Source organism: Euleptes europaea, chromosome 4 (assembly GCF_029931775.1).
Source record: "Euleptes europaea isolate rEulEur1 chromosome 4, rEulEur1.hap1, whole genome shotgun sequence".
Classification (NCBI taxonomy): domain Eukaryota; kingdom Metazoa; phylum Chordata; class Lepidosauria; order Squamata; family Sphaerodactylidae; genus Euleptes; species Euleptes europaea.
The window spans coordinates 110728265-110752453 of record NC_079315.1 but is presented as its reverse complement, the minus strand read 5'-3'; the positions used below and the strand labels follow the sequence as shown (position 1 = coordinate 110752453).

Here is a 24189-nt window from a genome sequence, read left to right as displayed (position 1 = left end):
GAAGAAGAGTTGGTTTTGATATGCCAACTTTCTCTGCCACTTAATGGAGAATCAATCCGGCTTACAATCACCTTCCCTTCCCCTCCCCACAACAGACACCCTGTGAGGTACAGTGAGGGGAAAAAGTATTTGATCCTCTGCTGAATTTGCCCGTTTGCCCTCTGACGAAGAAATGACCAGTCCATAATTTTAATGGTAGGTCTATTGTAGCTGTGAGAGACAGAATAACAACAGGAAAAACCCCAGAAACCCAGAAGACAAAAGTCAGAGATTGATGTGCATTATAATGAGTGAAATAAGTATTTGATCCCTTTGCAAAAGATGACTTAGTAATTGGTGGCAAAACCCTTGTTGGCAATTACAGAGGTCAGACGTTTCTTGTAGGTGGCCACCAGGTTTGCACACATCTCAGGAGGTATTTTGTCCCACTCCTCTTTGCAGATCCTCTCCAAGTCAGTAAGATTTCGAGGCTGATGTGTAGCTACTTGAACCTTCAGCTCCCTCCACAGATTTTCGATGGGATTAAGGTCTGGAGACTGGCTAGGCCGCTCCAGGACCTTAATGTGCTTCTTCTTGAGCCATTCCTTTGTTGCCTTGGCTGTGTGTTTTGGGTCATTGTCATGCTGGAATACCCATCCTCGACCCATTTTCAATGCCCTGGCTGAGGGAAGGAGGTGCTTGCCCAAGATTTGATGAATCATGGTCCCTTCCATCGTCCCTTCGATGTGGTGAAGGTGTCCTGTCCCCTTAGCAGAAAAACACCCCCAAAGCATAATATGTCCCCCTCCATGTTTGACGGTGGGGATGGTGTTCTTGGGGTGGTAGGCAGCATTCCTCCTCCTCCAAACATTGCGAGTTGAGTTGATGCCAAAGAGCTCGATTTTGGTCTCATCTGACCACAATACTTTCACCCAGTTCTCCTCTGGGTCATTCAGATGTGCATTGGCAAATTGCAGACGGGCCTGTACATGTGCTGTCTTGAGCTAGGGGACCTTGCGGGCTCTGCAAGATCTCAGTCCTTCACGGCGTAGTGTGTTACCAACTGTTTTCATGGTGACTATGGTCCCAGCTGCCCTGAGATCATTGACAAGTTCCCCCCGTGTAGTTCTGGGCTGCTTCATCACCGTTCACTGCTTCAATGATCACCGTTCTCATGATCATTGGAACTCCACGAGATGAGATCTTGCATGGAGCCCCAGACCGAGGGAGGTTGACAGTTAGGGTTAGGGTTGTCACCTTCTCACCGAGCTGCTTGACAATAGTCTTGTAGCCCAGTCCAGCCTTGTGCTGGTCTACAATCTTGTCCCTGACATCCTTGGACAGCTCTTTGGTCTTGGTCATGGTGGCTAGTTTGGAATCTGATGGATGGATTGCTTCTGTCAACAGCAGAATCCTAACCCTAACCCTAATCTGGCTGGTTGATAGGGGATCAAATACTTATTTCACTTATTATAATGCACATCAATCTCTGACTTTTGTCTCCTGGTTTCTGGGGGTTTTCCTGTTGCTATTCTGTCTCTCACAGCTACAATAAACCTACCATTAAAATTATGGACTGGTCATTTCTTCATCAGAGGGCAAACGGGCAAATTTAGCAGGGGATCAAATACTTTTTTCCCTCACTGTAGGTGGGGCTGAGAGAGTGTGACTAGCTCAAGGTCACCAAGCTGGCTTCATGTGTAGGAGTGGGGAAACAAATCCAGTTCACCAGATTAGCATCTGCCGCTCATGTGGAGGAGTGGGGAATCAAACCCGGTTCTCAAGATCAGAGTCCACTGCTCTTAACCACTATACCACGCTGGTGTAAGCCAGTTTGAGTCTCCTTTTTAAAAGGTAGAAAACATTGGGGTATAAAAACCAACTCTTCTTCTTCTTGGTTGTTTCTAGCATTCAGGCATTTACTATATGCAGAGATACCATACTTGAAGGTTCCATTGAGGTACCATGGCTAATAGGTATTGGAAAAAAAAACATATCTTCTACAATTTTGTCCAATTCTTTTATTAAAGGCTTCCAAAGTGGTGACAACTGTTTGGCATGCAGAAGGTCCCAGGTTCAATCCCTGGGATCTGCAGTTAAAAGGATCAGGCACTGTGTGATGTGGGGGGGGGGGGAACCTGCCCTCGAGACCCTGCAGAGCTGTTGCCGGTCAGAGTACTAGACAATAGTGACCTTGATAGACCAATGGTCTGACTCAGTAAAAGGCTGCTACAACTAAGCAGAATCATGGGTAGCCATGAGAGATGCCAACCTCCAGATGGGACCTGGGGATCTCCTGGGAGCTCATCTCCAGACTACAGACAGAAGTTACCCTGGAGAAAAAGGATGTTTTGGAAGGTGGACTCTATGGCATTGTGCCCCACTGAGGTCCCTGTCCTCTCCAAGCTCCACCCCCAAATCTCCAGGAGACTCCTAACTCAGAGCTGGCAACTCTTCCCCCCACCCCAGCCCCACAACAGTGCCCAGGAGGGACCTGGCAACCCTAACAGCCACCAACGCATGTATTATGAGACAGAGAAAAATATCTGCAAGCCGGTTTGATGCATACCTATTCTCTCCAGGATCAGAGGAGCATGCCTATTAGATTAGATGCAGTGTAACACAGGCAGGATGGTGCTGCTGCAGTTGTCTTGTTTGTGGGCATTCTAGAGGCACCTGGTTGGCCACTGTGTGAACAGACTGCTGGACATGATGGGCCTTGGTCTGATCCAGCAGGGCTTTTCTTATATTCTTATAACTTGGAAGGCTTGAAGAAGGGAATGGACATGTTCATGGAAGATAGGGCTATCCTTGGCTACTAGTCAAACTGGATACAAGTCATGATGCATACCTATCCTCTCCAGGATCAGAGAAGCATGCCTATTATATTAAGCACTGTGGGACACAGGCAGGACAATGCTGCTGCAGTCATCTTGCCTGTGGGCTTCCTAGAGGCACCTGGTTGGCCACTGTGAGAACAGACTGCTGGACTTGACAGACCTTGGTCTGATCCAGCAGGGCATTTCTTATTATGTTCGTATTATTATGTTCCTTAAGTGGTAGTGAAAGTCAGCATATAAAAACCAACTCTTCTTCTTCTCCTCCTCCCACTTATCTCCCCTTATTCATTCCCTGCCTCCAGCCCTGGCACCATCTGTTCCTCCCTCACACATATTTTAAAGTACCAAATTCTTGTGTTTCCTCATTATAAGAACATAAGAACCCAAGAAAGGCCCTGCTGGATCAGACCAAGGCCCATCAAGTCCAGCAGTCTGTTCACACAGTGGCCAACCAGGGGCCTCTAGGAAGCCCACAAACAAGACAACTGCAGCAGCATCCTGCCTGTGTTCCACAGCACCTGATATAATAGGCATGCTTCTCTGATCCTGGAGAGAATAGGTATGCATCATGACTAGTATTCATTTTAACTAGTAGCCATGAATAGCCCTCTCCCCCATGAACATGTCCACTCCCCTCTTAAAGCCCTCCAAGCTGGCAGCCATCACCACATCCCGGGGCAGGGAGTTCCACAGTTTAATTATGCGTTGTGTGAAAAAATACTTCCTTTTATCTGTTTTGAATCTCTCACCCTCCAGCTTCAGCAGATGACCCCGCGTTCTAGTATTATGGGAGAGGGAGAAAAACCTCTCCCTGTCCACTCTCTCTCATTGGGACTGCATTCCAAGACTTTGATCATTTTCGTTTCCCTTTTGTTGTCTCTCTTTCAGCACAGCGATGTGCTGTTGCCAGGTGTGAGCTGGATCTAAAAAACCAGACAAAAGTTGCACGGTTTACAAAGATAATCACCTGCTGAACACCAGTGACCACGCTACCTCTTTCACTTAATTATACAGGACATATCATTTGCAAAGTGCTTTACACTCTTTATTAGGTTCATCCTCACAACAACCCTGTGAGGTAGGCCATTGATACCCATTTTACAAATGGAGAACTGAGGTCGAGAGACCGTCGCCCAAATCCAGCATGGGAGAACCACGCGCTCCATGGGTGCCCATCCACCAGGCATCCTGTTTCTTGCTGGATTTAACGGGCACCTGCGGTGTGGGCAGAAAAGGATATCATTCCAACAAAATACAACTCAGCTGGATCGGGACCATCATCTCGAACCCAGGTCTCCTGGGTCTGTGCTGCTCACTAGGTTTAACATTTTTTTGTGCCCATGATCAACGTTGCTATTAAAATGAACCTGGGCACGCACAATGCGCCAACTCGCATTTATTCTAGTGCAGATTAAAAACATAGTTGCTCCGAATATAATTATTTATTTCTCTTTCAAGAAGGACAATGGGACAATGTACAGATGCTTTTATTCAAGTGAAGTATAAAATCTTTTTTTATATATATGTACACACACCCGCACACTTACTGTGTCATAATTTTTTTTAAATCGGGGAAACCTTCCTGATCCATTATTACAAGCACCCATTCACACGTACATACACAAAAGAAAACAAACAAAACAGCCCCCCCCAAAAAAAAAATTTAGTGCTAGCCATAAAGTTCCAGTAGGACTGCAATTTGGCATCAAAAAACGCCACATTGGTTTTTTTAGGAAATTGTTTGACATTATCCAAAAAAGAGAGACTTTTTAAAGTCGTAAGACACAAAATAAAGTTTCGGTTTTCCTTTTCTCTTTTGAAGAAGATATATACATCAAAAAAATACGAGCCAAAAAAAGGCCTTGGTTTTTAATGCTATTAGAAAGCTATATAATGTGCATGAGTCCTCTTCTTATCAACGGGGAACCAATTGGGAACATCAAAAAAAATCGCACCAGATTCCAGGAATTTCCTCCAGGGATAATTCTGTTTAAGTACCTGTGGGGTAAAGGGTGAGAGAGGTTTTTTTGTTGTGTTTTTGGGTCTTAGGAACTAAAAATATACATTTTTATTTGAAGAAGGAAAAAGAGGAAGAGGAGGAAGAAGAGGAAGAGGAGGAGCAGAGAAGGAGGAGGAGGAGGAGGATTGCTTTTTATATGCCGACTTTCTTTACCACTTAAGGCAGAATCAAACCGGCTTACAATCACCTTCCCTTCCCCTCCCCACAACAGACACCCTGTGAGGTAGGTGGGGCTGAGAGAGCTTTAAGAGAGCTGTGACTAGCCCAAAGGTCACCCAGCTGGCTTCATGTGTAGGAGTGGGGAAACCAACCCAGTTCACCAGATTAGCATCTGCCGCTCATGTGGAGGAGTGGGGAATCAAACCTGGTTCTCCAGGTCAGAGTCCACCACTCTTACATGTGCAACCACCACCAAAAAACCAAAAGCCCAAAGAGAAGTAACTGTGTGAAGGAAACCTGCTGGGTAACCTTGGGCTAGTCACAGTTCTTTCTGAATTAGCTCAGCCCCACCTACCTTACAAGGTGTCTGTTGTGGGGAGAGGAAGGGAAGGAGATTATACACCAGTTTGATTCTTTTTAAAAAGGTAGAGAAAGTCGGCATGTAAAAAACAACTCTTCTTCTTCTTGTAACGAAGGGAAATATGTCTTTGTCATGTTGAAACTTTGGAGCCTGGACCATACCTGATTCTTGGTTTCTTATGCTTCTTCTTCGTGGTCCATCTCGACCTCCTCTAAATTAGCAGCATCTGCAGCTCGTGACAGGATATCCGCCATCAGGGCCTCCTCGAGCTTTTTGCGCACCTGTTGCACTCGTTCCTCTTGTTTCCTGGGGAATCATTCAAAAATCCATATTTGAAAGTTTACGAGTTAAGATTTGGCAGCCCTGACCTGGATGGCCCTGGCTAGCCCAAACTTGTTGGATCTCAGTAGCTAAGCAGGGTTCGCCCTGGTTAGTCCTTGGATGGGAGACCACCAAGCGAGTCTAGGGTCTTGAGGCAGGTAATGGCAAACCACCTCTGTTTGTCTCTTTTCTTCAATACTCTACGCGACTGCCATAAGTCGTCTGGGAACTGCCAGTACTTGCCACCACCACCACCAAGATTTGGCTAATGCAAATGGCAGGCCAAAAGTCTCCACAGTACGGTCAGAGGAAAAGCAAACAAGCAGGGGCTTCAAAATTGTACCAGCATGCAGGTGTCTGGGATACTTCACATTTACATGTGTTAAGAACATAAGAACAGCCATGCTGGATCAGACCAAGGTTCATCAAGTCCAGCAGGCTGTTCACACAGTGGCCAACCAGGTGCCTCTAGGAAGCCCACAAACAAGACAACTGCAGCAGCATTGTCCACCACAGCACCTAATATAATGGGCATGCTCCTCTGATCCTGGAGAGAATACTTATGCATCATGACTAGTATCCATTTTAACTAGTAGCCATGAATAGCCCTCTCCTCCATGAACATGTCCACTCCCCTCTTAAAGCCTTCCAAGTTGGCAGCCATCACCACATCCTGGGGCAGGTAGATCCACAATTTAACTATGTGTTCGTTGGCATGTGTAATTTTCAGTTCACTTTGACCCAAGAGCAGTCCAGTTTCAAATCCAATAACACCCAAACATTCAGGAGGAATGACTTTCCACCTCATGAAACACATGTTGGAATTAGAAATTAAAACCCACACTTCCTGCTGTAGCAAATAGGGCTGTACAAAAAAGAAAAGAAAAGAAAAAGAAAAATTCAGTAAATTTCAGGATCGAGTTTATTGGACCCAAATTTTTTTCAGGAAACCTGAAATAAGCTGAGTACCCATACTGGTAAATGAGTATTCAGGCTTTTTTAAGGTTATCCCGAAAATATTTGAGTCCATTTTAGCCTATGGGAGTTTTTTTCGAAGCTCTTTGGGGGGATTTTTAGAGGTAGGATTACCGAATTTTCAGGGTACCTGCAAGAGACACTCCTTGCATGAGCCCCGAAGTTTGGTAAAGTTTGGGACAGGGGGTCCAATTTCTCCATAGAAAAGCATTGTGAACGCCATCTAGGCCAGGGCACTTATTTATTCATTTATTTTTTAGACTTATATTTCGCCCTTCCTCCTGGCTGAAGCCGGGCTCAGGGCAGCTAACATCAACAGAACACTTTAAAATAAAATAAAAACTACCCCAGTTAAAACCAAGCAATCTCTAAATTAAACACAGATGGCACTCTATTTCCGGTACACAGGGGTCCCTGCCGGCCTGGAAAAGCAATAGGGATCCCCTATTAAGATTTCACAGAATCATAGAGTTGGAAGGGTCTGCCAGGGTCATCTAGTCCAACCCCCTGCACAATGCAGGAAATTCCAAACTATCCCCCCCACCCAGTGACCCATACTTCATGCCCAGAAGATGGCCAAGGTGCCCCCCCTCTCATAATCTGCCTAAGGTCATAGAATCAGCACTGCTGACAGATGGCCATATAGCCTCTGCTTAAAAACCTCCAGGGAAGGAGCGCTTACCACCTCCTGAGGAAGACTGTTCCACTGAGGAATCGCTCTAGCTGTTAGAAAATTCTTCCTAATGTCTAGACGGAAACTCCTTTGATTTAATTTCAACCCGCTGGTTCTGGTCCGACCTTCTGGGGCAACAGAAAACAACTCGGCACCCTCCTCTATATGACAGCCCTTCAAGTACTTAAAGATGGTTATCATATCCCCTCTCAGTCTTCTCCTCTTCAGGCTAAACATACCCAACTCCTTCAACCTTTCCTCATAGGACAGTCTCCAGACCCCTCACCAACTTTGTTGCCCTCCTCTGGACACGTTCCAGCTTTATTTGCTTATACTTAATACTTCCAGCTTTATTTGCTTATACTTATTTATACTCCCCTCTTCTCCCCAAAGGGGATTTGAAGAGGCTTACAATGTTCTCCCCTTCTTCCTAAATAAAATGGCCTGCCTCTCCCGCCCCCACCACGGCTCGAACATGCCACGCTCACGGTAGCCAAGATCCTGTGGCACTGCGCAAACCCGTACGACATGCCACTGACTGGGCCCAAACTTTCTCCCCTGCTGCCTGGCTCCTGCCTGCGCCAGCACATAAGACTCTCCAATGCTCAGAAATAAGCCCCCTGAATGGTCTTTTAAAATGTCAAGCATCTTAAAGGCTTCGGGGCAGATAATGCCTCGAAAGCTACTGCAGCTGCATCCTGGCTCAGGAGCTGCCGAGTGACCGGTTTATTTCCCAAGCTCTCGAGCTGAGCTTGTGCCAAGGTTGTGAATGCACCCAAGTGAAAGCCGATTGCTAAAAAATAAAGATGGCTCACGGACCTGTTTACAGAGATTTTACTTCAACTTTGCATGCAGAACACTGCACCGGGTCAGACGTTAGCGGTGCTCAGAAAGGTGGGGAGGAAATGTCAGTGGTGACGAACGAGACTTATTGTTAAGCAGAAGGTAGGCAATGTCAGGGAAATGCAAAGAGAGGCACCTCGATATACTGAGTGCCCAAAGGATGGGAGGAGAAGATTGTTTTGTGTGTATGTGTTTTGCCATCATGTCATGGGAGGAGGAGGAGGAGAAGGAGGAGGAGGAGGAGGAGGAGAAGGAGGAGGAGGAGGAGGAGGAGGAGGAGGAGGAGGAGGAGGAGAAGAAGAAGAAGAAGAAGAAGAAGAAGAAGAAGAAGAAGAAAAGGAGTTGGTTTTTATATGCCGACTTTCTCTACCACTTAAGGGAGACTCAAACTGGCTTACAATCACCTTCCCCTCCCCTCAGCAGACACCCTGTGAGGTAGGTGGGGCTGAGAGCTCTAAAAAAGCTGTGACTAGCCCAAAGTCACCCAGCTGGCTTCATGTGTAGGAGTGGGGAAACCAACCCAGTTCACCAGATTAGAGTCCGTTGCTCATGTGGAGGAGTGGGGAATGAAACCCGGGTCTCCAGATCAGAGTCAACCACTCCAAACCACTGCTCTTAACCACTACACCACCCTGACTCTCTTTAGAGCAGCAAGCTCATATCTGGAGAACTGGGTTTGATTCCCCACTTCTCCACATAAGTGGCGGACTCTAATCTTCTAATCTGGTGAACAGGGTTGGTTTCCCCGCTCCTCCGCATGAAGCTGGCTGGGTGACCTTGGGCTAGTCACAGTTGTCTCTGAACTCTCTCACCTACCTCACAAGGTGCCTGTTGTGGGGAGAGGAAGGGAAAGCAATTGTAAGCTGCTTCGAGACTCCTTAGAGGTATTTTTACAAGCAGGCTATAACAACCATCTCTTCTTCTGCTTCTTATGACGACCCCAAACGGTTTTCAAGACAAGAGACGTTTGGAGGTGGTTTGCCATTGCCTGCCATGTGTGGTCTGAGAGAGTTCAGAGAGAACTGTGACTGGCCCAAGGTCGCCCAGCAGGCTTCATGTGGAGAAGCGGGGAATCGAACCCGGTTCTCCAGATTGGAGTCTGCCACTCTGAACCACTACACCACACTGGCTCTCTAAGATTGTTTTATGAGTTTCCAGATCATCTTTTGGCGTGTATGTGGGGAGCTTAAAAGCTCAATAGCAGATTTCTTGCGCAACAGGATCAGGCCCAGTCGGATGAGTATGGTCAGCGAAATGCAGAGTGTCCGAGTCCCTTCCCCCTTCCCCGACAACGCTGCTTTGCAATTGGCTGTAGTGTATTTTTTGAGATATGTCACCAGCCCCGGCCAGCCCTGTAGCGGGATTCTTTCATTTGTGATTAACCAAGTGGCCATTTACATCCTATCTAGGTCAGGCTGAATTTGTATAGTTCCCTTCTAAAGCCGTCTGAGATAGTAGCCATTGCTACATCCTGCGGCAGCTAGTTCCACAAGTTACTTAGGCTCTGCACGAAGAAGTGTTTTCTTTCTGGACCGCCCATCCACTTCAGTGGGTGTCTCTCAGCTCTCGTATTTTAGGAGGCCAAACAGAGTAGAAATACCCAGGGTGTGCTTCAAAATGAAGGACAGTCGAAATATGGATCCCCCTGGAAAATAGCGGAGACGTTTCCCCTCTCTTAAATGGGGCTCGATGCGATCCTCCCTCACAGAACTGCACCAGAAAGAGGCTCCAGACCATAAAATCGTGATGGTCGACTTGCGCTCAAAGGAACTGCATTTAAAGGGAAACGCAGTATGGCAGATTAAATAAGAACTCTGGGCTTGAAGTAAATAACTTTCTCGTTAAAAGTGTTCAGTTTGGTTTCTTATGCTAATTTGAGGGGGCAGCTCTGAAGGAACAGAACCACGATGACGGGCAACTGAATCAACAGTGGCTTTTTATTATTATTATTTTGGTGGCAATTAAATATTTAATTATGCAGAAAGCAATTAACGAAGAGATACTGAAGCGATAGATTAATGGTATGTATGTTCAAGACAATTGAGGGGAGTTAAGATATAAGATTTTCTCTAGAGGTTTAAGAGACGGAATAGACCCTTCTTCTTTTTTAGTGAATTGTAAAATGCTGGAATCTGCAAGGTAGCCGGCTCAAGGTTGACTCAGCCTTCCATCCTTCCGAGGTCGGTGAAATGAGGACCCAGCTTGCTGGGGGTAAAGGGGAGATGACTGGGGAAGGCACTGGCAAACCACCCCACAAAGAAAGTCTGCCTTGGAAACGTCGGGATGTGACGTCACCCCATGGGTCAGGAATGACCCGGTGCTTGCACAGGGGATCTTTACCTTTAGAATCTGCAAGATTAAGGAAAGAATGTCCGGCAATATTTCTCTTTTTTCCTGCTAAAATTTATATTATGTTAAGGCTCGGAAGATGAAACTTGTTTTACTTAATTTTTCCCCCTTCCTCCTTTTTTCCTTTCTGTACTCCCTTTACATAAAACAATTTAAAAAGAGGTTCCTGCCTGTGCAATGCCATATGATGACAGAGAGAGAGAGAGAGAGAGACAGAGACAGAGATGATAAGAATGACCAGGAGGGGCAGAGGTGATTTGCCAAAGCAATGAAACCTTAAAATATCCTTTTTTTCTGATTAGTTAGTATTTGGCTTCCATGCAGAGTGACAGAGAATTGTGGATCCAGAGTGTCCTCTGCTGGTGAGAGCGGGGCATCCCAACCATCCCAGCACATAACGCTGGATTTTTTATGAGTTCTCTCACTCCCGCTGGAGGCAGAAATAATAAAGGGAGAAAAAACCATGCTGTGTTAACTTTTTATGCTGCCATTATATTGCACAGGACATAGTGAAGCTGAAAAAATGCTTAGCGCTGAACTTTAAAAGATGCTGCAGCCCATTATTGCCAAAATAACTTTCAACAGGAAAGAGGAGGATTTGGGGATTTACGACATCAAAAGCCGCCTTCCTGTCTCTTTCTGTCAAGTTCAAACAGTTCTAAGCCTGTTCAATATTCAACCAAACTTTTACCTACATCGTTAAAATTATGTTTAGGCGAGCTCTCTCCCTTTACTCGGATTAAGCAAATGGTTTGTAAGAGCTGTTGCGGAGAGAGAGATAAAACTGGAGAGGCTTGGTCTACGGAAAGAGCACATCATGTGATAAAGTTGTTCTGGGACTGTATCACTTCAGGCTGCACGCTGGGTGGGGAGCTGTGGCATTTCTCCAGATTTGCCCCATTTAAAGACAAGGCGAGCATCAACCACTAAGGGTGCGCACTTGAAAAAAATTTTAAAAAAGATTTTGGGAATGGAATCCGTACTGGTGCCCTAACCTGGATGGCCCAGGTTAGCCTCAGAAGCTAAGCAGGGTCGGTCCTGGTCAGCTTTTGGATGGGAGACCAGCAAGGAAGTCCAGGGGCGCAACACAGAGGAAGGCAATGGCAAACCACCTCTATAACCCACTTGCCTTGAAGGAAGAAAAGTTGGTTTTTATATGCTGACTTTCTTTATCACTTTAAGAAGATTCAAACTGTCTTACAATCATCTTCCCTCCCCACAACAGACACTCTGTGAGGTAGGTGGGGCTGAGACAGCTCTAAGAGAACTGTTGACCAGCCCAAGGTCACCCAGCCGGCTACATGTGTAGGAGTGGGGAATCAGACCCGGTTCTCCAGATTAGAGTCCACTATTCTTAACCACACCATGCTGGCTCTCAAAGCAGGGTATAAACAAAGTAAATAAAACAAAATGGCTTTGGGGGCTTTCCTGAGTGGTGGAAACGTGGCCCCTCTGTATGGTGTAAGTACTGAGAAGTAACGGAGATAGGGTGTGACTGAATTTGGAGCTCAAATAAAAAACAGCGGACTTCCTAGGCTGAAAGGCGAGGGAGATACCCACCTCCTGGCCAAGTTGAGAGAAAATAAGAAAAAAGATTGCAGGGCCGCCAGAGACTTCAGATTAGAAGTGAGGTCTCGCAACTGAATACTAACTCCTTCAGGAAAAAAAATTTCCACATTGAAAATTAGCATCTCAGGGAAAAACTTCTCCCTGTCACTCTGGTTTTCTACATGGAGGGAGCATATAGAAGGAGCATTCAGCTGTATGAGCCCTTGCCTGCAGCCTGAAGTAGGATGACACAGACTCCATTTTGCTGCCCTTGGCAAGAACTAGGGGGAAGTCTTTCCTGTAATGCACAGACTAAACCAACTGGAATTTCCTGAGCCTGATACTGGAAATAACCATCTCAGATACACACCTCTTTGTGTAATATGGCGCTGAATTTACTCTTGCAGGCATATAAAAAAAAACGTGATTGCAGAAGCGTCGAGAAACCTAGGCAGGAATTAGAGCACAATTCCTGGCTAGGGTCATCTGCAGCCATTTCCAGTCTGGACTGGTGATTATTGTGCAAATTGGGGTCAAGAAACATCTGGCAAGCCAGCCGGAGAGATACGAGAGAACAGCTGGAAGTCAGGATGCCTGCAGCCTCTTTGTGCCTCCAAAACGTTTTGCTCCCCAAAAGTAAGCAACTTTGACAGTTTGCTAACCCGGTAAAGCAAGAGACCGAAAATACTTCCGAAGAGAGTTGAAGAATGGTCGATAGAGACAAGGTTGCTTTATTTCTTTCACATATGCACTTCTGGTTGAAGTGGGTTTGAAGCAGCCCCCCTACCACCACCTCAAACTTCAAATCTGTTTGGCCAGAATAACAGGGGAACATCCCGGTGTAACCTAGTACCTTATTCACCCCTCTGTCTCCAGCTTGAACTAGGGAACTTACTCATGAAGCAGACCATTGGTGCATCAAGGTCAGTATTGTCTACTTAGACTGGCAGCGGCTCTCCACCTTCTTGGGCAGAGGTTTTTCACATCACCAACTGCCTGGTCCTTTTAAGTGGAGATGCTGGGGGTTAACCTGGGACCTTCTGTGTGCAAAGCAGAGCTTCTTCCACTGAGCTACAGCCTCCCCTCATCATCCAAAAGTACATTCTGTGCATGAAGATGGTCACAAGGTCACCCTTGTGTCAGGAAGGTGTAGTGGTTAAGAGGGGTGGACTCTAATCTGGTGAACCGGGTTGGTTTCCCCACTCCTCCACATGAAAGGCAGACTCTAATCTGGAGAACAGGGTTTGATTCCCCACTCCTCCACATGAGCGGTGGACTCTAATCTGGAGAACCGGGTTTGATTCTCCCTCTCCTCCACATGAGCTGCAGACTCTAATCTGGAGAACTGGGTTTGATTCCCCACTCCTCCACATGAGCTGCAGACTCTAATCTGGAGAACAGGAATGGTTTCCCCACTCCTCCACATGAAGCCTGCTGGGTGACCTTGGGCCAGTCACAGTTCTATCTGAACTCTCTCAGCCCCACCTATCTCACAAGGTGTCTGTTGTGGGGAAAGGAAGGGAAGGAGATTGTAATCCGCTTTGAGACTCCTTCAAGGTTGAGAAAATCAGCATTTAAAAACCATCCTCCTCCTTCTCCTCCTTCTCTGATTCATTGACCTAGAGACCCTCACTTTGGCAAGTCTGGAAAACCTGTCTGCCAGGGTGGTATAGTGGTTAAGAGTCATGGACTAGCACTTGGGAGACCCTGGTTCCAAACCCCACTTAGTTTATTGGGTCACCTTGGGCACGTCACCCTCTCTCAGCCGAACCTACCTCGCAGCGTTGTTGTGAGGTTAACCCAGAAGGACCATGTATGTTGCCCTGTGATCTTGGGAGGAAAGCTGGGATAAAAAAAAATGGTAGCAAGATAAGGAGGGGACCGGAAAAAAATGCTACCAGTCAGAGAGGTCCATGCTGAATAGAGGGATGTGTGGTCTGCCTTGGTATCCTGAAAAATCTGAGTCATCGGCGTTTGTAAATGATTGAAGGAAACTAACAATCGCTTTTACTTTCTGAAATGCCCCTTCACCTACTTCCATGTGCCAGCCTATATGGTATAGGTTGGCACCTGGAGGTAGGTGAAGGGACATCTCAGAAAGTAAAAGCAATTGTTAGTTCCCTTCAATCATTTACAAACGCCGATGACTCAGATTCACTGAGCTGATGATTGGGAACAAAAATGTTTACATTATGTCGGTGCCTTACCTTTCCTCCGAAGAACAAAGTGCATTAAGCTCTTCCTCACAACCATCCTATGAAGTAGATCAATCTCTCTCAGACTAATCTACTTGTTGTGAGGAAGAGCTTAATGCACAGCCTCGAGAATGGGGAGGGGGCTGTGGCTCAGTTTGTAGAGTATCTGCTTGGCACCACTGCTCCAAACCACCGCTCTTAACCACTACACCACGCTGACTCCACGCTGGCACCACGCTGAAGCAAAAACCACCTTATGCCTTGAGTTCTGTTAGGTAGAAAGGTGGCTGATAAATGTTTTAAATAAATCAATAAAATAAGAGCAGTGGAATCATGAAGAATAAACTTGGGGGAGGGGAGCTTTGGCAACCATCTTAGACCACATGGGAGTAAAAGGCAGGAAGTACCCAATGTGAGCAAGGTATACTTCCTAACTAAATTAAACAAAAAACAAAAACCTGTTCCACCCCAGAGAATGCACACCGTGCATTTTTCAGCCCCTCTTTTGCTGAAAAAGAGACTTACCTAATGTCTTCATCTGTAACAATGAAGGCTTTGCATAGAGGCTGGGACGTATTAAGCCAGACGGCGGGGTTCTTTTCAACGGCAGCGGAAAGCTGTCCTGTGATGGGGGCAGAACTGGTATGCAGGGCGCTGGCAACGGCTGATAAGAGGGTGTCATCGTTGTTTCCTGGGCCGACTCCTAAAATAGGAACGCAACACTCGCCCGTTAAAATATGGCACGCTGCGGAGTCAGATAATGACGGACGGCTTGTCTGATTTCAGAGTCCAAAGACAGGACGCTCCGTCCCTAATTTTCTCAGCAGCCCTGAAAACAAACTAAGAGGCAGTTTTCGATGTGTGCCCGAAACCCTCTCAGACGGCTCCAGCAAGTGAGCCAAGTCGTACGGTAGAGCAGAAGGCAGAGGCTATGAGACAAGGTGCCATGGGGCTCTGTCATCTGCCAGCAGTAGTCAAGAACAATAATTTCCAGCTAAGGAAGGTACTTGGCTGTGACGTACTTGGCTGTGACGATTAACGGCCAATGGAATTGGTTTTTTATTCTGTTCTTTCTCAAAGGAGCTCAAGATGGCTTACATGGTTCCCCCACCCCCCAAAAAAATTTATCCAAATATCCCTGAGAGGTAAGTTAGATTGAGGGATGATTTGCATGTTACGAAATCCACAGGGCAAATGTGGACTTTGGCCAAAAGAAGTGTGTGTGTGTGAAGTGCCATCAAGTCGCTTCCAACTCATGGCGACCCTATGAATGAAAGTCCTCCAAAATGTCCTATCTTTGACAGCCTTGCTCAGGGCTTGCAAATTGAGGGCTGTGCCTTCCTTTATTGCAGGGATGGGGAACCTCAGGCCGTATGTGGCCCCCGAGGACATTTTTTGTGGCCCTGGGGAGCTCTGGGGCCCCGCCGCGGAGGCGCAGCATAGGGCGGCCCTCCCTGAGGGTGCTCCTGGGGCCAAGGCTTGCAGGGGTGCTGCGGCGCCCTTTGGACCTCCTCTCGCTGACTGATGGCTGTTGGTTGGCGAGAGGAGGGGGAGGGACGCTTCCCCCAAGGTTGCCCCCTATAGCCCCAGCGTGCAGGAACGCCGGGGCACACTGTAAGCCCCTCTTGCTGCCTGTCGACTGTTGAGCAGCGAGGGGGGGGGGAAGAAGCCCGCGGCTCCCGGCGGCAGAGCATGCGCGCAGGAGCCGATCAGGCTTCAGGGGGCCTTTTGTGGTCTCGAGGGTGGGGAGGGCATGGAGCCTGGGGCCAGGTCACATGGGGCCGGCAGGTGTGTGTGGGTGGGGAAGGCTTTTCTCTCTTCCTCTCTTTCTGTCTCTTTCTTTGTCTGTCTCCCTCCATCCTTTTCTTTCTCCCCCTCTTTCCATTTCTTTCTCCCTCTCTCTTTTCCTCTTTCTCTGCTTTCCTTCCTTCTTCCCTTGCCAATCGACCGCGGGCTGCACCTCCCTGGCGCCTCGTTTGCTCGGGCCCACCACTGGCTGCCCTTCTGCCTGGGAGGGGGGGGAGGACCGGGGGAGCCCTGCAGGCCTTCTCTGCGTGGCCTCCCCTGGGGTTGCCAACCTCCAGGTGGTAGCCGGAGACCTGGCAACCCTAGCCTCTCCCCCCCTACCGGGATATCTACACCTGGTATGGCCCCTGGATGATGTTATAAATGGGCAAATGGCCCTTGGCAGGAAAAAGGTTCCCCACCCCTGCTTTATTGAGTCAATCCAGCTCTTGTTGGGTCTTCCTCTTTTCCTGATGCCCTCAACTTTTCCTAGCATGATGGTCTTTTCCAGTGACTCTTGTCTTCTCATGATGTGACCAAAATACGATAGCCTCAGTTCAGTCATTTTAACTTCTAGGGTCAGTTCAGGCTTGATTTGATCTAGAACCCACTGACTTGTGTTTTTTTTTTGGCAGTCCAGGGTATCCGTAACCCTCTCCTCCAACACCGCATTTCAAAGGAGTCTACTTTCTTCCTATCGGCTTTCTTCATTGTCCAGCTTTCACACCCATACATAGTAATGGGGAATACGATGGCATGAATTAACTTGATCTTGGTGGCCAGTGACACATCCTGACACTTCAGCATCTTTTCTAGCTCCTTCATGGCTGCCCTTCCCAGTCTCAATCTCCTTCTGATTTCTTGGCTGCAGCAATCTCCCTTTTGGTTGATGATGGAGCCAATGATGATACCTTGGGTAAAAGGTATGTCTGGAAATGACGCTGAAGACTCAGTTCCCAGACCTGAGCAGGTCCCATTTGGCAGACATACTGCGGCAGCCATTTTGTTGCTGCGCCCACCTTGCTGTGTAGAATTCCAAAATCTGCCCGCAGGTTCAAAAAGGTTGGGGGGCCCTGATCTAGTCTAACACTCCAACCACTACACGACACTGAATTATACATTCCACCCTCGCCCTCTTTGTTAGCCCCTTAAAGGCTACTGATGGGCCAATAAACGCTGAATGAGGCGGACCATTTTATATTTCCCAGCAAGGCAATTTTAAAGATTGGTTATCAAATGATCTTTAAAGACATGCGAGAACTGTAGCGATGACTCGCAGACATGAAGTAGGCTGGTTCGAGGGATCTTGAGAGAGCCGGCGTGGCTGTTGTGGTTAAGAGCGGTTGACTCTAATCTGGTGAACCGGGTTGGTTTCCCCACTCCTCCACATGAAGCCTGCTGGGTGACCTTGGTCTAGTCACAGTTCACTCCGAGCTCTCGCACCTACCTCACAAGGTGTCTGTTGTGGGGAGGGAAAGGGAAAGTGTCATAAGAACATAAGAAAAACCATGGTGGATCAGACCAAGGCCTATCAAGTCCAGCAGTCTATTCACACAGTGGCCAACCAGGGGCCTCTAGGAAGCCCACAAGCAAGACGACTACAGCAGCACCATCCTGCCTGTGTTCCAAAGCACCTCATAATCTCATAATACTTGAACGCGGGGTCATCTGCTGAAGCTGCAGGGTGAGAGATTCAAAACAGATAAAAGGAAGTATTTCTTCACACAACGCATAGTTAAATTGGGGAACTCCCTGCCCCAGGATGTGGTGATGGCTGCCAACTTGGAAGGCTTGAAGAGGGGAGTGGACATGTTCATGGAGGATAGCATTATCCATGGCTACTAGTCAAAATGAATACTAGTCATGATGTATACCTATTCTCTCCAGGAGCATGCCTATTATATTAGGTGCCGTGGAACACAGGCAGGACAATGCTGCTGCAGTTGTCTTATCTGTGGGCTTCCTAGAGGCACCTGGTTGGCCACTGTGTGAACAGACTGCTGGGCTTGATGGACCTTGGTCTGATCCAGCATGGCCTTTCTTATGTGATTGTAAACTGCTTTGAGATTCCTTAAAGGCAGAGAAAATCGGGGTATAAAAACCAGCTCTTCTACTCTTCTTCTTCTTGTCAGCCCACATAGTTGCTTTCTCCCATATGAAAGATTTGGGTCCAGGCCATACCTCATGGACTCAACCTGGCCTTAGCCAGCAGCTCAGGCCCCGTCCGAGTTGTCCATCATCTCCTAATCACCAAAGGGTGAGAATGACAGGAGATGGGGAAATCATTCCCACGTGAAGCTGTAAGCGGTCGAACAACAAGGATTCTAGCAAAGTGCCCCAGTTTCTACGGACCCTGGTTCAAAAGCCGCCAGTTTGTCAGAGTGCATAAAACATCACTGAGGCAAAGAGTACCTTGAAGGCCTTTCGGCAGCTCCATGGATTTTATGATCTGCTCGCTCACATCTGACGCGCTTAAGCCTTGCAGCCGCTTCTCCCAGAATAGCTGAAAGATCGAAAGGCCCCGATTAATATCAAAATGGCAAAGCGCTGCAGGGAAGACTGAATATTTTGTTCTCAGCATTAAGTGTAACCATCTGCAACGTCAGTGGGCCACTTGCGGGTATACAGAAGCTTTTGAGTAATATATGATCGGCACAGGATTAGAATTTATGCTCTGAAGCATCCTGGGGGAGGTTGGAGAATGGGTTGACCTTACTCAATGCTGATTCTTACTGGAACTCTTGCTGCTAAAGACTTAGTACCAAGTTATGCTTTATGCTCATCTTCCATGGTAGGGCTGCCAACTCCAGGTTGGGAAATCCCTGGAGATTTGAGGGCAGAGCCTGGGAAGGGCAGGGTTTGGGGATGGGAGGGACCTCTGCAGGGAGTGATGCCATAGATTCGTCCCTCCAAAGCGACCATTTTCTCCAGGGGAATAGAGCCAGCGTGGTGTAGTGGTTAAGAGCAGTGGACTCTGATCGGGAGAACCGGGTTTGATTCCCCACTCCCCAACATGAGCGGCAGAAGCTGATCTGGTGAACTGGGTATGTTTCCCCGCTCCCACACATAAAGCCAACTGGGTGGCCTTGGGCTAGTCACAGCTCTCTCAGCCCCACCTACCTCACAGGGTGTCTGTTGTGGGGAGGGGAGGGGAAGGTGATTGTAAGGCGGTTTGAGTCTCCCTTAAGTGGTAGAGAAAGTCGGCATATAAAAACCAACTCTTCTTCTTCATCATCTCTGTCGTCTGGGGATCAGTTGTAACCCTGGGAGATCTCCAGGCCCTAACTTACTGCATGGGAACTTCTAATCAGATGTCAGCAACAAGTTCCATTCTGGGAACACTACTCTCAAATGCACAGGGCATGTGAAACGTCAGAAGATGGAACTTCAGCTCTGATCCCCCCATACCACACCAGGGGTGCTATTTGCCCCATTGGCAACTCTTAGGGTTGCCAACCTCCAGGTACTAGCTGGAGATCTGCTATTACAACTGATCTCTAGCCGACAGAGATCAGTTCCCCTGGAGAAAATGCCCGCTTTGGCAATTGGGCTCTATGCCATTGAAGTCCCTCCCCTACCCAAACCCCACCCTCCTCAGGCTCCGCCCCAAAAACCTCCCGCCGGTGGCAAAGAGGGACCTGGCAACCTTAGCAATTCTACATGTAGCGCATCTGTATATGTTAGGGTTGCCACCTCTGGGTTGGGAAATTCCTGGAGATTTTGGGGGTGGAGCCTGGGAAGGCCAGGGTTTGGGGAGGGGAGAACCCTCAGTGGTGTTTAATGCCATACAGGCCGCCTTCCAAAGCAGCCATTTTCTCCAGGGGGATTTACCTCTGTAACCCGGAAACCAGTTGTAATTCTGGGAGATCCCCAGCCACCGCCTGGAGACTGGCAGCCCTAGTACATGTGCTGCCCCCATTTCGGGTTGGTGCAAGAGGGGAGGCAGAAGCCCCTTCACCTCCCCACACGCCACAGTCCTGACCAGAATCAGGGTCCTGCACCCTTCACAACCAAGTTGCCAGTGGGGAACTCATGCAAACGTCTGACTACAAGTCCCCACAGACTTGAAACCTAACATATAGTTAGGCCCTTAATGGGAGCTCTTAAATGGAAACATCTCCTAGAGCAAGCATTAATTCAGGCTACCAAGAGAGCCAGCGTGGTGTAGCGGTTAAGAGCGGTGGTTTGGAGCAGTGGACTCTGATCTGGAGAACCGGGTTTGATTCCCCACTCCTCCACATGAGCGGCGGGGGCTAATCTGGTGAACTGGATTTGTTTCCCCACTCCTCCCCACAAAGCCAGCTGGGTGACCTTGGGCTAGTCACAGCTCTCTCAGACCCACCTACCTCCCAGGGTGCCTGTTGTGGGGAGGGGAAGGGAAGGTGATTGTAAGCCGGTTTGAGTCTCCCTTAAGTGGTAGAGAAAGTCGCCATCTAAAAACCAACTCTTCTTCTTCTACCCAATAACACAATTTCTTTCCCTTCATATGGGACTCAGTGAAGAGCTCTGGTGTTTCTCGGGGTTCAATCAGTGAGTTGGGCCCATTTTTTAAAAAAAACTCACTGAGAACCAAACGTCTGAAAAGGGCTAGAGAAAAGTTTAATCTCTTACAACCATATCTGATGTGCAACTGGAAACCTGGTGTTTTTTTTAGCAGACAGTACAAAGTTGGAACCAGAGTTCAGACATTCACACAAACTATATACTGTGGATCCCCAGTCTTTTCGTGCCTGCTGGCACCTTTCGAATTCTGACACAGTGTGTGTGTGAAATCCGCACAGCCCGTTAGATCAACAGCTAACCAGAACCCCCTCTGTTCTCTACTTAAGCATAGATGGAGTCGCATTCTAGCTGTATCTGAAGAAGTGAGCTGTGACCCACGAAAGCTCATATCCTACCAGAAATCTTTAATCTTTAAGGTGCTACTGGACTAGTACTTGGTGCTAAAATAGGTAGCTTACTGTTTTGGAAAACGATAAGATGTACTGAGATCTTGTCAGATCTCAGAAGCTAAGCAGGGTCAGCCCTGGTTAGTACTTCGAAGGGAGACCACCAAGGAAGCCCAAGGTTGCGACACAGACAGCACAATCCTATGCAGAGTTACTTCAGTCTAAGCCTATTGAAACGAATGGGCTTAGATGGGAGTAACTCTCCTTAAGATTGCACTGAGAGGCAGGAAATGGCAAACAAGTAAAAATGGATACTAGTCATGATGCATACCTATTATCTCCAGGATCAGAGGAGCATGCCGAATATATTGGGTGCGGTGGAACACAGGCAGGATGGCGCTGCTGCAGTCGTCTTGTTTGGGGGCTTCCTAGAGGCCCCTGGTTGGCCACTGTGTGAACAGACTGCTGGACTTGAGGACCTTGGTCTGATCCAGCAGGGCCTTCCTTATGTTCTTATGATTGGTTGAGCAAACATTAGTCTAGTTTATGAGGGATCTGGCAACCCTACCAATCTGGCTTTATGTGTAGGAATGGGGAAACCAACCCGATTCACCATGTTAGAGTCCGCTGCTCGTGTAGAGGAGTGGGAAATCAAACCCGGTTCTCCAGATTAGAATCCGCCACTCTTAACCACTACACCACACTGGCAAGATGCTGCTGCTGCAGTCGTCTTGTTTGTGGGCTTCCTAGAGGCACCTGGTTGGCCACTGTGTGAACAGACTGCTGGACTTGATGGACCACGGTCTGATCTATCATGGCCTTTCTTATGGTCTTAAACCACCTGTGAACACCTCTTGCCTTGAAAACCTTAAGGGGTCGCCATAGGTTGGCTGCGACTTGATAGCACTTTCCACCACCACCACTGTTCTTTTTTAGGTAATAATTATCATGACCTTAAATAGGCTCTCCTTTATGTCCAGCGGCCATGTCAAGGTTCATTCCCAGTTTAGTGTGTTTCTTCACCCGTTTCATATTGCTACCCTGCGCCCCACAAAGAATCTCAACCAAAAGAAAGGGATGAGCAGCAATGACTGGTCAAAACTTCATTTCTACTAAGAGGGGTCATGAAGCTCCAACAGGAGGTCAAATGAGAAACGTTTATAATGAGAACAGCGACTCAACTACAGAGATCAAGTAGTTCTTAGGCATTAAAAAAGCAGTAAAACTTCACCCAGATACATCAGTGGCCGAAACCTGCAGAGAACGGTCCGTTTCTGACCCCCCCAGCGCCAAGCCGCAAGTTGAAGGCCTGAACTATCAGCATGAACTATTGTGCTCAAGGATGACAAAGCTTTTTTCCCCAGAGTTCATCATTTACAAAGAAGAGCTTGATTGTAAGAAAGGATATGTTTGCACTAAGTTTAGATTTTGTTGTAAACCAAGTTACTTTTTGGGGGGAAAAAATTGTCGCTGAATTGGAATCCCTTTAAAAAACAAAACATTAAGGTTCATTGGTTCTTGTAGGTTATCCGGGCTGTGTAACCGTGGTCTTGGAATTTTCTTTCCTGACGTTTCGCCAGCAACTGTGGCAGGCATCTTCAGAGTAGTAACACTGAAGGACAGTGTCTCTCAGTGTCAAGGGTGTAGAAAGAGTAATATATAGTCAGAAAGGGGTTGGGTTTGAGCTGAGTATTGTTCTGCAAAAGTATTGTCCTGTAAGTATCAAGATAATGTGCTAATGAGGATATGGTATGTTAATATGGAACCATTGTATCCTGAAGTGATCTGTTAATGTGTGTAATCCAAAACTAATCTGTATGGCTATTGTTGAATGTTGTCTTTGTCTGGAGGTTTTTCAGGGCAGGAAGCCAAGCCTTATTCATTCTTAAACTCTCCTCTTTTCTGTTAAAGTTGTGCTGATGTTTGTGAATTTCAATGGCTTCTCTGTGCAATCTGACAAAATAGTTGGTAGAACTGTCCAGTCTTTCAGTGTCTTGGAATAAGACCCTGTGTCCTGTTTGTGTCAGTCCATGTTCAGCCATGTTCAGCCACTATATATTACTCTTTCTACACCCTTGACACTGAGAGACACTGTCCTTCAGTGTTACTACTCTGAAGATGCCTGCCACAGTTGCTGGCGAAACGTCAGGAAAGAAAATTCCAAGACCACGGTTACACAGCCCGGATAACCTACAAGAACCAATGAACTCTGACCGTGAAAGCCTTCGACAATATTTTAAAACATTAAGGTACTTTTTAAAAATCCACCCTGTGGTGGAAACACAGAACAAAACCAGTCTAGGCATTGCTATCACCCACACACATCAATTTAAATTATGGGTTCAAAATATGGGTTTAAATTATCGGTGGAAAGGTACCAGCTAGATATTAGTGAGGGAAAAATGTTTATACTGAGTGTAGTTCAGCTGTGGAATGGGCTGCCTAGGGAGGTGGTGAGCTCCCCCTCTCTGGCAGTCTTCAAGCAGTGGCTGGACAAACACTTGTCAGGGATGCTCTAGGCTGATCCTGCATTGAGAGGGGGTTGGACTAGATGGCCTCTATGAGCCTTCCAACTCTATGATTCTATGATCACTTTAAGTGCAACATTTCTAAAGGACACATAAAGGACCCAAGGAGCATACTACGCTAATCCTACTTCATGGAACAATAGAACTCTTTAATTGTGGCTCTGATTTTGCTACCGGTGTCCTAAAGAAGAGGTAGCTCACCCTAGAGAAATGACAAAGGTAACCTGACTTTGGACTCTGACCTGCTGCTCTACCTAGCATGTTAAGTCAGCATGCTACCAAGGTTTGTTGTCAACATGGTGCATGGTTAGGAGTATTGGACTCTGATCTGCAGAACCAGGTTTGATTCCCCACTGTTTCACATGAAGCCTGATGGATGACCTTGGGCTAGTCACAGTTCTCTCTGCTCTCTCAGACCCATCTACCTCACAAGGTGTCTGTTGTGGGGAGAGGAAGGGAAGGTGATTGTAAGCTGCTTTGAGACTCCTCAATGGTAGAGAAAAATTGGGATATAAAAACAAACTCTTCTTCTTACCATTGTGCTTTTTTTAAAAAAGCACCTGAGGTCTCTGACATGGGTTCTCTCCCCACTCAAGACGAAACTGCAGTTGTCTCCCCACCAGCATCCAGCCGTACCAATGAAATCTGATAGAAATGTGGCCATTTAAATGGACACTCGTTTTTGCAGTAATCGCATCTTGTGTAAACAAAGGGAACAAACAGG

General features: G+C 47.3%; 1 protein-coding gene across 1 annotated transcript in view; it reads right to left on the bottom strand.

Annotated features, from left to right (window-relative positions):
• Positions 1-4633: 4633 nt before the first annotated feature.
• Positions 4634-24189, bottom strand: part of MBD2 (methyl-CpG binding domain protein 2) — a 58840-nt gene continuing 39284 nt past the window's right edge. Inside the window, exons 4-7 of the mRNA XM_056848151.1 lie at positions 18461-18551; positions 14789-14966; positions 5521-5665; positions 4634-4817 (exon numbers count right to left, since the gene is read on the bottom strand). Of these exons, the coding sequence (XP_056704129.1) occupies positions 5536-5665; positions 14789-14966; positions 18461-18551 (399 nt within the window). The 3' untranslated portion in view covers positions 4634-4817; positions 5521-5535. The remainder of the gene's footprint in view (positions 4818-5520; positions 5666-14788; positions 14967-18460; positions 18552-24189) is intronic.